Source organism: Ictalurus furcatus, chromosome 10 (assembly GCF_023375685.1).
Source record: "Ictalurus furcatus strain D&B chromosome 10, Billie_1.0, whole genome shotgun sequence".
NCBI classification, from domain to species: Eukaryota; Metazoa; Chordata; class Actinopteri; order Siluriformes; family Ictaluridae; genus Ictalurus; species Ictalurus furcatus.
Genome location: NC_071264.1, coordinates 12800583 through 12816007, shown reverse-complemented (window position 1 = coordinate 12816007; position 15425 = coordinate 12800583). Strand labels below are relative to the sequence as shown.

Genomic DNA, 15425 nt, shown 5'->3' with positions numbered 1-15425 from the left:
AGGCTGGTTGAGAGTACTGTACGTCTTTGTGCTTTTTTTTTTCCCCCTCATCTTAGTCCAACTCACTTTCTGTTTGGCCCAAAAAGATCACGGATGCAGAGAGACTGAAAAAGCAGATCTTACTGTTGGCGAAGATACAGATTGGCATTTATACAAAGAATCTAACTGTGCTTTTAGAGGATGCTCTGTAAACTGGGAAGGATGTATGAATGTACGTTTTTTTGTTTCTTTTTAGCGTGACTGACTCGTCGGTTTTGTGTGTATGTGTGGTATGCATGTGACGTGTGACGTTGTCATCAGTGTGCTTTGTCTGTTACGATGCATTTATGTGTGTTATGTCAGTGTGTGCTGATGTCATTAGTGAGTTTGTGTGTGTTAATTCACTTTCTCTCTCTCTTGCTAGAGTAAGTCTGTGTCATCAACAGACAGTCAAGCGATAGAGGAGCGTCAGGGCCCCTCGGGAGTCTTCCCCTCTCACACCAGCAGTGACGCCAAGAGGAGGCGCTGTGACGATAAAGATGGCCCATCACATTATGTACGTCTTGTCACACAGTCGTGACCTCACACCGATCCCTTAATATTATTAAAACACAAAACAGGCCCAAACCATGAAACTACCACCCCGTGTTTCACAGATGGGATAAGGTTCTTATGCAGGAATGCAGTGTTTTCCTTTCTCCAAACATAACGTTACTCATTTAAACCAAAAATTCTATTTTGGTCTCATCTATCCACAAAATATTTTTCCATTAGCATTCTGGCTTGTCCACGTGATCTTTAGCAAACTGCAGAGGGGCAGCAATGCTCTTTTTGGAGAGCGATCACTTTCAACCCTGCCATGTACATCATTGTTGTTCAGTGTTCTCCTGATGATGGACTCATGAACATTAACATTAGCCAATGTGAGCGAGGCCTTTAGTTGCTTAGAAGTTACTCTGGGTTCCTTTGTGACACGTCTTGCTCTTGGAGTGATCTTTGTTGGTCGATCACTCCTGGGGAGGGTAACAGTGGTCTTGAATTTCCTCCATGTGTACACAATCTGTCTGTGCATTGGTGGAGTCCTGTCCAAAACTCTTTAGAGATGTAACCCTTTCCAGCCTGATGAGAATCAACAACTCTTTTTCTGCAGTCCTCATAAATCTCCTTTGTTCATGCCATGATACACTTCCATCCACAAACATGTGCTGTGAAGATCAGACTCAGATAAATTCCTGTTCTTTAAATAAAACAAGCTGCTCACTCACACCTGATTGTCATCCCATTGATTGAAATCACCTGACTCTGATTTCACCTTCAAATTAACTGCTAATCCCTAAATCCCTTTAGAAGCAAAAGTCCACATATGATACTACAGTCTCCCAACCATACAATTACTTCATAGAAGAATTTTCTGAATTCTTATCTAGTCTTTTTGCCTACAGACAAAGTGGTCTGCAATTTCAATATTCTTATGGAAAATGAAAATGACCCTTTAAGTATGCCATTTGTGTCCATTCTGGACAAATGTCTTAGGCCCCGCTCATGTGTAATCACACCCTAGATCTAATTCTGAGTTTTGGCATCATTACTAGCAAGATTTTTACAGTTACCCTAAATGCAGCTGTATCCAATCATTTTTTATTAGATATCAGATTAGTACAAATTCTGCATTAGATTCTGCCTACATAAGAAATGTGTACTTAGCCCACTCACAGCTGCAGCAGTCATACATAACTAACCAAACCTAAGTAAACTTTGCAGTGTACCATATAATCGATTCCAGCTGGACTGAGATCTTATTTAATTGAGGTGCTAAAGACATCTTTCAGATCTACCTTGGACAGTGTAGCATCTTTATTTAAGGAAAAACATTATTTAACACAGTGTCTGAATGAATAAGTGATCCCTCAATTTAGGATTCTCAAATTCCTCTAGACCTTAGCAGCAATTAGAGACCATAAAGACTAAGATTCTGTAGCAGGCTGCCAGCCATCCATTATGTACTACATCACGCTCTGATGATAATAACCCAGGAGGTGCCATTATCCAAGAATGTCTCAATGTGTTTAGTCCTTTTAGGTCTAACAGGCGTTATATTTTGATGCGGTGCTCTACACCAACCACCTGTGTCCTTCAGTCAGTACCATCTGCAGTAGTTTTGTAATTATTATCTGTTACTAGGAAGCCATTACTAAACATTAAATTATTAGGCCACTCCTTAAGAAACCACATCTCTTCAGTTATGGTCCAATCTCCAGAACTCCTTTTCTGTCTAAAACTTTGGAGAAAGCTGACTCCCAGTGGCTCTAAGTAATAACAGGCACCATGTATTTCAGTCTGGTTTTCAGAAACATCATAGTATTGAATCAGATTTGGCTAGATTAATCAATGACCTACTGCTTGCTACAGATTGTGAGTATGTTTCTGTTTTAGTATCAGTGTACTTAAGTGCATCATTTGACACTATTGACGAGGGGTGTCCAATATTATCTTCAAAGCCACACCTGATTCCACCTGTTTAATCAGTTGAGCTTGACTTTCTATAGACTCAGGTGTGGATTCTGCTTACTTACAGGTGCATCTCAAAAAATTTGAATATCGTGGAAAAGTTTATTTTTCCCGTAATTTAATTCAAAAAATGAAACTTTCATATATTCTAGGTTCATTACATATAAAGTGAAATATTAAAGCCTTTTTTTTTTGTTTGCTTTAATCTTGATGATTACGGCTTACAGCTCATAGAAATGAAAAATCCAGTATTTATATTAGAATAAAGAATTTATAATACAGAAATGTTGACCTTCTGAAAGTATGTTAATTTATGTACTCGATACTTGGTTGGGGCTTTAAACCTTTTGCAACCTTGGCAATCAGCCTGTGGCACTGCTGAGGTGTTATGGAAGCCCAGGTTGCTTTGATAGCGGCCTTCAGCTCGTCTTTATTGTTGGGTCTGGTGTCTCGCAGAGATTCTCTATGGGGTTCAGGTCAGGCGAGTTGGCTGGCCAATCAAGCACAGTAATACATGGTCAGCAAACCACTTACTAGTAGTTTTAGCACTGTGGGCAGGTGCCGAGTCCTGCTGGAAAAGTAAAGCAGCATCTTCATAAAGCTCGGCAGCAGATGGAAGCATGAAGTACTCTCGACTTGAGAAAACACATTGAGTGAAACATATTTCACTTTATGTGTAATGAATCTAGAATATATGAAAGTTCCACTTTTTAAAAAATAAATTATGGAAAAAAATTAACTTTTTCTCTATCATATTCTAATTTCTTGAGATGCACCTGTGTAATGAAAACCTGCACCCACACTGACCCTTTCTGGGTAGGATTGGACACCCTTGCTATTGACCATTTTAATGGACAGACTTATAAACACAGTTGGGATAGATAGACCAAATATGGGGACTTGAATTAGGGACTCGCACTTAGGTTGCCCTAGATTAACTGACAACTTGACTTAGACTTGAACTTGACTGACTCACAACTTAAGTGTTTCATTGCAGATAAAGTTAAATGCTTTTAATACATGTACACAAATAGCTCCTATAGTTTCTGGCTGTATGTAAGACTGTCGTTTGTATACTGCAGTGCTTTCCTTAGAAACAATAGCAGTGTTTTTAGCAATAAAATGCTGTGTGTGTGTGTGTGTGTGTGTGTGTGTGTGTGTGTGTGTGTGCTTTCACTAACATTTTCCATCTTGTTCTTTTTCTCTTAGGACAGTGATGGGGACAAGAGTGAAGACAACCTAGTGGTAGATGTCTCTAATGAGGTATGTCCTGATCTGTCATTTTAAATAAATTTTTAATTCTCTATGGTCTTCTTGTGTACAGAAAGAAGTATCACAGACCTCTGAAGCTAAGTACACACAGAATGAAGCCTAGGAATACATGAAAAACTTATGTTAGGTTTTACTGACATAAGTGAATGTAAGAGAAAATAAAGTCCTTATAATAACACACTCTTCCAAGTTCTGCGCTAGTTAGAAAAGAATAAAAAAGGAATAAAATTCCATCACTTTAATATATTCATATATTCATATATATAATGACCAAATTCTGAACTAGATCAAAGTGCTTTATACCAGGTAAATGTTTTGTGTTTGTGTGTGTGTGTGTGTGTGTGTGTGTGCATGGCTGGAATTTCCATAGCTCTGTTAGCTTTTCACTGTGTACCAATGCCTTCTTATTCTGTTTATATCCAACTACCAGTAGGTCTCGTGGCACACACACAGTCGTGAAAAAAAATACCCCATGGAAATTGTTGGCTTTTTTGACATATTTGTACAAGCAAACATTTGATCCTCTTTGAAACAGTGCCTATTAATAAAGTTGATACACTCCATCAAATGACACATGAAATGGACATTTTGTGGTAATTTTCACAATTTAAATGATCAACAAAAAAAAAACAGCTCAATCACATGGAAAAAGTAAGTACACCCCTACATTTATCACACCTTCAAATCCATAATATTGGAATCAGGTGTTGAAGATTTGGTGCCGGTGATTAGAACATGCTTAGGGAGTGCAGGTGGAACCTGTCTTATTTATATCCCTCTCATATCTAGTGTCTGGTGTTCCCTTTGTTATTGAGGTGTGTGGTGTCATCATGCCAAGATCTAAAGAGTGTTCTATAAGGCCTTCAGAAAAAAGGTTGTGGATGCCTATGAGTCTGGCAAGGGATTTAAAAACATCTCCAAATTATTTGAAATACATCATTCCACTGTAAACAAAATAATCTACAAATGGTGCAGATTTCAAACGACTGCCAATTTGTCAAGGACTGGCCTCTCAGCAAATTCAGTCCAAGAGCAGGATCACAGGATCTGCTAGTAAGTCTTGGAACTGTTGGTGTCAAAGTGCATGCTTCTACAATCAGAAAGAGATTGCACAAATTTGACCTGCATGGGAGGCGTGCCAGGAAAAAGCTTTTGCTGTCTAAAAAGAACATTAAAGCAAGACCACAGTTTTCCAATGAGCATAAAGGCAAAGACCATGTTGCACGGTGGTGGAAATGTTATGGTTTGGGGTTGCTTCGCTGCCTCAGGGACTGGACAGCTTGCATTCATTGATTCAACTATGAATTCTGCATCATATCAAAGAGTGCTTGAAGATAATGTGAGGCCATCTGTCTGAAAGTTGAAGTTGAACTGAAAGTGGACATTTCAACAGGATAATGATCCTAAACACACTAGCAAATCTACCAAGGAATGGCTAAAAAGGAACAAATGGAGGGTTATGGAATGGCCTAGTCAAAGCCTGGATTTGAATCCCATTGAAATGTTGTGGGGGGATTTGAAATAGACAGTATATGCAAGAAAACCCTCAAACATCTTGCAACTGAAATAATATTGCATGGAAACGTGGTCAAAAATTACAGCAAGCTGATGTAATTATGCAAAACACCTACAAGAAGTTATTTCTGCTAAAGGGGTATTATTTCTGCTAATACTAGCTTCTGAGGAAAAGGGTATACTTACTTTTTCCACTGAAGAATATCACATCTATTGAGATTTCTGTTGAATAAATGATTGAAAATCATTTCCTTGTGGTTTTGTTCAAGTATATCAACTTTATTAATAAGCACTGTTTCAAAGAGGATCAAATGTTTGCTCAAATGTTTGCTTGCTATATATATGTGTGTGTGTGTGTGTGTGTGTGTGTGTGTGTGTGTGTGTGTGTGTTATTAAAAACTTAATTTTTTAAAAATTATTTCTGTAATTTATATACATTTTTGTAATTAATTAAAAACGGCTCAAGTTGTCTTGGCAATACTGACATAAACTGATCAGAAATACTCAATAATAAGCATCGCTTTTACATTATTTGCTCTCACGCCAGTCCATTTACTTACATTTTATGTCATCATGCAAATACTGATATCTCCTGTTGATATACTTTCATGAATTATTCTATAATGATATTATTTATAGAATAATAGTGCTTATGAATTTAGCTTTCGAATAATGTGTTATCCGTTCCTTACATATATTTCAATGACTATATAAATATCACATAGACGATTAGGGATTTAATGTGTACCAATAAACTTTATACAAATTTTATGCTAATTAGGCTCTAAATTGAACATATATATATATATATATATATATATATATATATATATATATATATATATCCTCTTTATTGAGACAACTCATATGAAGCTACTTCCATTCCCTAAAGCTTGATAAATAGGACATTTTGTTATGATTAAATACAAATTACCACTGTCTTCCGGCACAGTGCTGTTTTTTCCAGCGAGTTAACGAGGCCATGGTGTATTCCTTTCATCGCTCAGCAAAGGCTGTGTTATTAGTTTAGTATAAGCTCACCATTCCTCCACAATATTTCAGCCTTTGAAATTCCTCATGTGGCATAACGAAATATGTTTCCTCCCCATAATTTGCCTTACAGACACAAAACAATATACACAAACTCTCCCTGCGTGAGTGTTCTGCAGTCTTGCATAATAGATAAACATCAGTGAGCGGAGAAAGAGTGACAGAAAGAGGAGGAGTGAATGAGATAAAGAACGAGAGAGAGAAAGGGAGAGAGAGATTATGAAGCTATTAAAATGCATGATATTTGAAACCGTATATCGTAGGAGTCCATGTTATAGCTGAATATAATCAGTTGTACGCTGGGAATGGAATTGATTGGATTTCTTAATACTGCCTACCTTTGCGTTTTCTAATTACATTTCTTTTATTCCCTGCCTGTGTTTCTTTTATCCCTCTTTCTGTAGGACCCTTCCTCTCCCGTGGGCAGCACCCCCCACTCTCCTCATGGAAATGGCTTAGACAGAGCACCTACGCTGAGGAAGGAGCTCCCCAGGTCCCCAAGCCTCCCTCCTGCCCCCTCACCTCCAGATCACAGCCCCGCTCCAGGCAAAAGCAAGGACCCGGCACAGGTAGAGCCTGGCACAGATATCTCACAGTATCGCACCACTGCTGCACAAGCCATTCACTTCTCTATTTTCCATTTTAAAAAATGATCTCATCTTCTGTCTTTCAGTAGTTACTAGAATGAATACTTTTTGACATTGTTGCCTCAAAGATAAAAGGGATTTGCATTGTCATGCAGTGAAGCAGAAGTATTAAAATACAACAGTAATTGTATTGTTTTAATAATTGAAACAATTATTTTAATATTAACTTACAGATATAAAAAAGAAATTGCTAGCTAAAAGTGAGTTTTATTTTTTATTTTTATGTAGAATTGTATTTTATATGGAGGGGTTGAATTTCTCTGCCGCTACAGATACTGTGCCACTCCACTAATATTGGCACTTTGGTAAATATGAGCAAATATGATTTAAATATCATAAATATCACTTATGATTTATTTATTATTTATTAATGTTTTATTTATTTAGGGTATTAATTTCTTTTGACATTCCAATTCCAATATCTAAATATTCTTAAGAATTAAAAGTTATTTTTTTCTTTGAAAGGGTGTATTTTCATCGTTATGCTTTTTATATTATTATATTATCATTATATAATCAGTGGCATAAAATGGTCTTTAAATGACAATAATATCGCAATTATTTCTGGGACAATATATCACCCAGCAACAAATGAATGTGACAGGCCTATTCTTGAATAAAAACTGTAAAAGAAATTCATAATAAGCAATCTGATGTCTAGTATAAAGCCATGAAATTAATTCATATCACTATTTGACCTGTTTTCAACATTTTTGTCCCTTTTGCCAATTTTGACATTTATAATGCAAAATATGTCATATGGGTTTCACGTTGCATATCTATGCCTTTGATCAGTGATAACTGAATGTAGGATTTCTTTGCTTTTCTGCAGTCAGAGAAATGTCAGTCACCATCTTCTAAGTCAGGCAGTAGTTCCCCCTCGCACCGTGAGGCCCTCACTCCCGGACCCAGCACTTCTTGTCTTCGACTAGTCACTAAGCCTGCATCCTCAGCAGACCCTATGGGTAAAGGACAGCTGATCCACTCTCATTTTGCCCTTGATTACTTTTTATTGCTGACCAGTTTTTGCACTGCGGTCTTAGCCTGACACGCCATACAAGTCAAGCAGTTTACTATTCAACATAGGAAAAAAAAAAGACGGGCCTCTAACAAGTATGTCTTTGTTTTTTGTTTAGCAGCTTTGCGCAGTCCTCTGTCCATGACATCAGCTTCTTACCCAGCTCATTTTGGTGTCGTGTCTCATGCCGGACTGAATGGAGAGCTGGCCAGTCCAGGCAGCTTTGGTGGCTCAATCACTCTCTCACCCCAGATCAGTACTGCAGCTAGTGCCTACACACGCAGCCCCATGGTGAACACACACACACCCACGAACACACACACACACGCACAAATCGTTAGCTTGCAGTGTTAACTAAGTGCCGCTGTAACGTTTGTTCTAACAAATATTATTGTATGACTTTGGCATTCACTTACAATGAATACAGCAAGCATCAATAAACAGTCTCCTAAAATATTCTTGTACCTCCTATTGTGTTCTACAGGTGGCGTATGAATCACGCTCTCACCTCAGGCCCTCAGGGCTGTCCTCCTCTCTGCCCGGCTCCAGTGGGGGCAAGCCGTGAGTTTCTCCCTTTAAGGGTTTTGCTTCAGGCTTTCTTCCTTAACATCCCTCCATGTTTGGATTGAATTACACTGATGTACTCAAACTGGATAACGTACGGGCCATATGTTACAGCACTAATGTTTGTTTGGCTTATAATAATGAATACTTTGCTGAAGCACTTAACTAATGACTATTGTGTGAAACCCTTGTGCATTTTTCATATCGTTTCACACGCAAGCACATACACATACTTTTGGTCGGAATGATCTGGAGTTAGGGGCTTATTTAAAGGGGCCCTTTTCCACTTGTGGCTGTGTGTTGTCAATAATTGGTCACATGATTACATAGCCAATTGGTTACACTCAGTATCACTTCATACATCATATATTCTCACCTCAGAACTACATAGCTCCTCCTCCTTAAATTGTGAAACTGCTGTCATTTCAAAATGCTTTTTTCTCCTCTTGCCCAGCCAAATCCTTTTGTATGTACGTGTACTGTATGTACTTTGTATTTTGGATGTAATTGTCACTGTTAAGGTATAGTTTAATGATGAATCACATTTACATAATCCTACACTGACCCCATATTTGGTCAGTCAGCCAGGACATGTCATGTTTTTCTTCTTTAGTTTTGCACTGTGGCTACAAGACTAATTCCAGATGTCCAAGATGGCGGCACCATAACATTACTGTACAGCATTCAGCTACACAACGAAGTTTATTTCTCATAGGCATCTGTAAGTCATGCTGTGTCTTAAAAACATACCTACAGTACCTAAGTCTGCAGGACTTCTATAGAACTGGATTTGGTTTGAGCAAGTATTTGCATATTTTAGGTATTTCCAGGAGTTACATTAATAAGTGAACACATGCTAGTATTATAGTTCTATTGCAAAGCTAAAGAAGAAAATGTTTTAGACACCAAACATTTGTGCTGTTCAAGTACATTTGGGACACTTGGTTTATTGAAGAGGTACTTTCACTGCTTGGTGCTCTTTTAGGTACTTTCACATTTCCTCTAAGGACAACACCTCACCTCAGACAGGTACAATATGTCTTGATTTTGACCCTCACATCTGGGCGCCCTCATTATGGGCCTGATGATGGGTTTTTTTTGTCTATTTTTTTGAGTAGAGAACACTAAATGTGCAAATCTTTCACCCTCAAGCAGGCTACATGATTACAGGCACACAATATATTCTGTGGAAAGAATACGGTCCATTTATTCTGCATTGAAAGAAAAGTACATAAAAAAATGTATCGCTTGCCAATGCCAGTTCTGTGATTTTGAATATATCAAATAAAGCGCATACTAGACTGCTACACGCAAGGCCGTGCATCTTTTTAATGTGTCACTAAGCCTCATCGATTCATATTTGCAGATCCTTTGTTCAGATTTGTTCCAATCCTGCGTTGAGCCTTGATTGTACTTAAGCTTCGAATGCCTGATCTACACAGCTACATAGTATGCAGAATTAGAGGGAATTTGCTAAATAGCATCATGGGGTGCAAAATGAGATCCAATGGATTTAATTACAGATGTAAGCACACAAGTCCACCTCCGGTTATTAATTATACCTCACACTGATGTGTCCCTGTAGAGTCTTTGGGTTAGGAAGCTTCCTGGAGCAATCGTAAATTATGGCTAATTCAGGCCAGTAATTATATCTTCAAGACAGCTTGTCTGATGTTTATTGTATGGATTAGTCAGCTATCTAATGACTGAACATTATAGTGATGTTTACAGACACCTTGTATATATCACAGTCTGATCAGTGGAATGTTATTTTTCTTAAAACCAGGCATCAAATAAAACTGTACCCTATTTGTCCTGTTCTATTTTTCTTTTTTGCTCTTTATTAACACATTCAGTCGTTATTTATTTATATATATATATATATATTTTATAACTGCCCTATTTGATAACATAGTTCCTAAACCAGGTGTATCAATCAATCTGGTGAACTTTTTGTTGTTGCAGTCACTGCAAAAGAAAGTTCTGAGAGAGCCATGCAGAAAAATGTAAATATTTCATTTATTCTCCGATGGAAGAACACCCAAAACATCTGAGTATTAACGCTTCAGAACTGCACAATTTCAGAACTGAACAAAACAACGTATGATGTAATTTTATCCACAGGCTTCATTTTTCCTAGTAAATATGTGTAGACATGACAGATGGTGCATGTTGAAAGCTTTCAGAGTATTTGCTCAACAGTAATTTCTTTACATTCAGCTTCACACAAGAACATTTTGCTAATTGGTAGTTCTTTATACAAAGACTTTCTCAGCACTGTGTCTTCTAAAAAAATGTCTTTGCCAAACGTTAATGGGACATGAGAAAAAGTTTTACTCAGAAATGTCTTTTTGAATGGTGGCCGTATACAAGCCATGTACCATTTAAGGGTCAAATTAAGGTGGACCATGATCCAATTATAGATCAATTATAACGTCTTAACGAGCCAATGCAAGTTAGGCCCAGAAATAGATGTCCCAGGTCCGTCAGCGCTCACTGGCAACCAGTGCTTTATTCATAAATCATCCAGGATATCACTGACTGTGTTACTGCGCATAATTTATTGTTTCGTCAGTTCTGCAGATGTTAATCTGCTGGTTATATTGATATCAGCATCGAGGTTCCATCAAGCGTTTTCAGGAATCAAAAGTTGACCAGCTAGACTTCACAATCTTACGGAAATCTCATGTTCTTTGTAATGTCAGGAAGATTAAGACTGTACCTATCGGAATATAGTACACAAATCCTCCGATTCGTCATGCCAGGCTTGAATACCACGTCTCCTCTTTGGACTTTTACGCCGCTCTTCATCTAACTTCATCTAACCACTGACTCCTCATAATGGGATGATGGAACCGATGGAACTTCATCACTCGTCCGGCTCTATGTTCCATCATGAGCATAGAAGTCTGTGAGTGAATGCCGAATAGTGATACCATGACTGTGTCTAAAACTGGACTCTTTTCACTGGTAGCTTGTGCGGTCAGACTGAATTGCCCAGCTTTGTCCACACTGCAGATCCCTACATATCTTTCAAGAAACAGCTGAGGACTCAGAAGCAGAAACAACCTCAGATCTCACCATCTGAGTGTATGACTATGTATTTATCTACCTAGGTATGTTCTGGCAAACCTGTGTTCATAATGGTTGCCACTGTTGTTAATGTATATTATGATGATTATGATGATTGCATCGTTTATACTCTTAACTGTTTTGCGGCCGGCGTTGAGTAGCAGGTTGGCTATAGTTTGCAAAGGTATTAGTTTAACTACATTCTCAAGTAGTGATTTGGTAGCATCAGTATTTAAATGAAGTAATTAAGTAAAGAATAATATCATTGGGGGCATGCTGTTATAGGAAAAAATTCAATGACAGGGTGGTGTAATATGACACGATGCAAAGCAAAGTTCATGATTTTCCAATAACAGCATCCCCTTGTTTAATTTCCCTTATACCACAGCAATATGCCAACTATTTTTTATATTAAAGGACGACACATTTAGTTTCATATTATGCAATGTTATCATTTACAGTATAACAGCTATAAATAATCCTTCCCTCACCAGCATTTTCTTTTCTCTCAGCTGCTCATGTTACCAAGAAACTGCAAAGACCTTCGTTCTACAGACTTTCCCATAGAGAAAAATTTAAGGAACGGCCTTAACTTGACTTTTACCTTGACACTGGAGGCGCCTTCCAAAAATGATAAATAAAGGTCGACCTTTAACTAGATTTATTTGAGTTGTTATATATTTAATAACATATTATAATAATGAGTCACTGCTAAATGCTAAATCAATCAATCTGTAATATATTTCTTGTTGGCTGTTTGGAAGCATTGAAATGAATGCAAGCGAATAGGCGCCGTTGTTTGTCTTTAATAGTATGCCGTGTGTTTTTCTGGGTGTTAAATAACGCGTCTTCTCTTTAAAAACCACACACACACACACTCAGACACACACAATTTGTTATATTGCAGGTAGACTGTTTAATGTATGGTTTTAGTGTCTTGTGATTTTTCTTTCATTCTGAATGCAATGGAATTAGTCATTAGAGTTCCCAGAGTAAATTTTTTGCAAAATTGTCTTTTCATTATTATTTGTTATTAAACAGAAGTGCTGGCATCAACTATGGAGCATCGATGTAGTTGTTTGTAGTGGTGCTAGTTAGATTTCTATGAAGGGTGGCTTCACTGTACTTGAGCTACAACACCTAGAAGTTTTGTAACTAACTTGCATTTCTTTCACCTGGCTTGAACTATCGTGTTCTGTCCTAAATGACTAGCTTTTTTTTCCGCCTACAACACATTGTCATTATGCCATCAAACCACCCTTTCTACTGTTTCTCCTCTTCTCTCCAGTGCGTACTCATTCCATGTGAGTGCAGATGGACAGATGCAGCCTGTGCCCTTCCCTCCGGACGCTCTTCTGGGCCCGGGCATCCCGCGCCACGCCCGGCAGATCCACACACTCAGCCATGGAGAGGTGGTGTGTGCCGTCACCATCAGCACCTCCACACGCCACGTCTACACTGGCGGCAAAGGCTGTGTCAAAGTGTGGGACATCAGCCAGCCGGGCAGCAAGAGCCCCATGGCCCAACTCGACTGTCTGGTCAGTTTCCAAACGTTTGTGTTGACCATCTTTACAAAAAGACTTTGTATGAATGTCTGATTCTTCTGATATTCACGTCTTCAGAAGTTTACATTTCCTGCTAGCTACACTAGCTGACGTGATGTTGACGTTTTTCAGTGTGGTGGGACCCACCGTAGATTGGTTTGCGGTCGATGCGGAGTGTAATTGCAGTCTAATTTGAAGTCTATTCTTAGTCATTTACCAAGAAGAAAAATGTTTTGTACTATTTTGTTGTCAGCATGATATTACGTAGTCCACATTCAAGACTTAATGTCTATATCGTAGCTATCGTTCCTCTCTCTTCATCCAATCAGAACAGGGACAACTACATCCGCTCATGCAAGCTCCTCCCAGATGGGAGGACTTTGATAGTTGGAGGTGAAGCCAGCACTCTGTCCATCTGGGACTTGGCCACGCCCACTCCACGCATCAAGGCGGAGTTGACGTCCTCGGCTCCGGCGTGCTACGCGCTGGCCATCAGTCCAGACAACAAGGTCTGTTTCTCCTGCTGCAGCGACGGCAACATCGTCGTGTGGGACCTTCACAACCAGACGCTCGTCAGGTAGCTGTGAACACCGGGGACTGATTAAACGCTGCACTGTACGTAACGACGGGTTGTGCTGATTTATGGGTGTGGTTTTTGATGGATGTGGTTCTGGGGCGTGTTCCTCCGCAGGCAGTTCCAGGGCCACACTGATGGAGCCAGCTGCATCGACATCTCCAACGACGGGACCAAACTGTGGACTGGGGGACTCGACAATACGGTGCGCTGCTGGGACCTGAGAGAGGGCCGCCAGCTCCAGCAGCATGACTTCACCTCCCAGGTACTGCCACAGCAGAGAATCATGGGAAATGGAGTTTCACTACTCGGAAAAGTGAATATTTGTCTGATGGATGTTTTATTAATCACACTGTGTGTGTGTGTGTGTGTGTGTAGATCTTCTCCCTGGGTTACTGTCCTACAGGAGAGTGGCTGGCAGTGGGCATGGAGAGCAGTAATGTGGAAGTACTGCACGTCTCCAAACCAGACAAGTACCAGCTGCACCTTCACGAGAGCTGTGTGCTGTCACTCAAGTTCGCCTACTGCGGTACGAGTGAACACTCACATAACCAAACAGTGCTGTTTCTCTGCTCATAGATTTACTAATTATAGAAGTGCATTGTGCCACCCATTGAGATCTTTTCTCTGTATGTGTGTGTCTGCCTGTCTGTTTGTGTCTCAGGTAAATGGTTTGTGAGCACAGGAAAAGACAATCTGTTAAACGCATGGAGAACGCCTTATGGAGCCAGCATCTTCCAGGTAAGAGGGAACAAAAGGAGATGAGAGTCAAAAATCATCTTTAGGCTGAAGAAACCTCTGTCTTGTCTTGTGCTAAAAGGAGCGCATATTTTATTTACACAGTCTTCCTGTGATGAGTTAGTTTCATTCATGTTCTTGTGATCTCGAGATAGTTGTGTCATTATCGCCAAGTAAGCAGTGTTGGTTTCCTGAGATGACAGGCTAAGTCTCTCAAGACACTTTGTTTTCCTGAGATAATCACACATTCATTTGAGATCAAAAAAGCACACCACTTTCGCAAGATTACAAATTAGATGTGCAGAAGCCTATTGAGATTTAGGACACATTTAAAATGTCCGATGGCTACAGACAGAAGGCAGCCTGAACGCCACAAATGTGGAACCAGGCTTACATTAATCAGAGAGAGAATGTTGTGGGGAATTTAAACTGTAAACACTGGCAACATGAAGAAAATAGCATGGCAAAAATCTGGTGCAAGTGCTATTTTATAATTAGCAGTTCCTCCATTTATTTATTTATTTATTTATTTATTTCAGAAAGAAGAGACCAGAGTCCATCCTCTTGTTTTCCTTTGTTACATGTGTTCCGGGTTTCCTATTGCTTATCTAAGAATTTAAACACTACAGGACAAAGCAATTCCTTTTCACATCTCACATCCTTTCCCAGTGAAGTGAATTGGATAACTTTTTCTGTTTAAATAATCTCAAATGAATTAAGCCATTATCTCAGGAAAACCACATTTGTTATCTCAAGTGCTTGAGAATATTATCCCATTATGTCAGAAAAACATTTAACTAGTGATGATGATGATGTAAATAATTCAATCTCATAAGAAAATAACAACAAAGTCGATCAAAATCTGGAAGTCTAAAGTCTTTTTATGGCTTCTGTAATTCCTCACGTTATCACGTCTCTTTCATTTCTCTACCGATGTTTGTGGT

At 38.9% G+C, this 15425-nt stretch overlaps 1 protein-coding gene across 1 annotated transcript in view; it reads left to right on the top strand.

The window, feature by feature from the left end:
• tle2b (TLE family member 2, transcriptional corepressor b) overlaps nt 1–15425 on the top strand; it is an 86002-nt gene that overhangs the window by 66405 nt on the left and 4172 nt on the right. Inside the window, exons 13-23 of the mRNA XM_053635449.1 lie at nt 404–535; nt 3697–3750; nt 6729–6893; nt 7804–7936; nt 8108–8280; nt 8474–8550; nt 12914–13163; nt 13499–13746; nt 13861–14008; nt 14122–14272; nt 14408–14484. Of these exons, the coding sequence (XP_053491424.1) occupies nt 404–535; nt 3697–3750; nt 6729–6893; nt 7804–7936; nt 8108–8280; nt 8474–8550; nt 12914–13163; nt 13499–13746; nt 13861–14008; nt 14122–14272; nt 14408–14484 (1608 nt within the window). The remainder of the gene's footprint in view (nt 1–403; nt 536–3696; nt 3751–6728; nt 6894–7803; nt 7937–8107; nt 8281–8473; nt 8551–12913; nt 13164–13498; nt 13747–13860; nt 14009–14121; nt 14273–14407; nt 14485–15425) is intronic.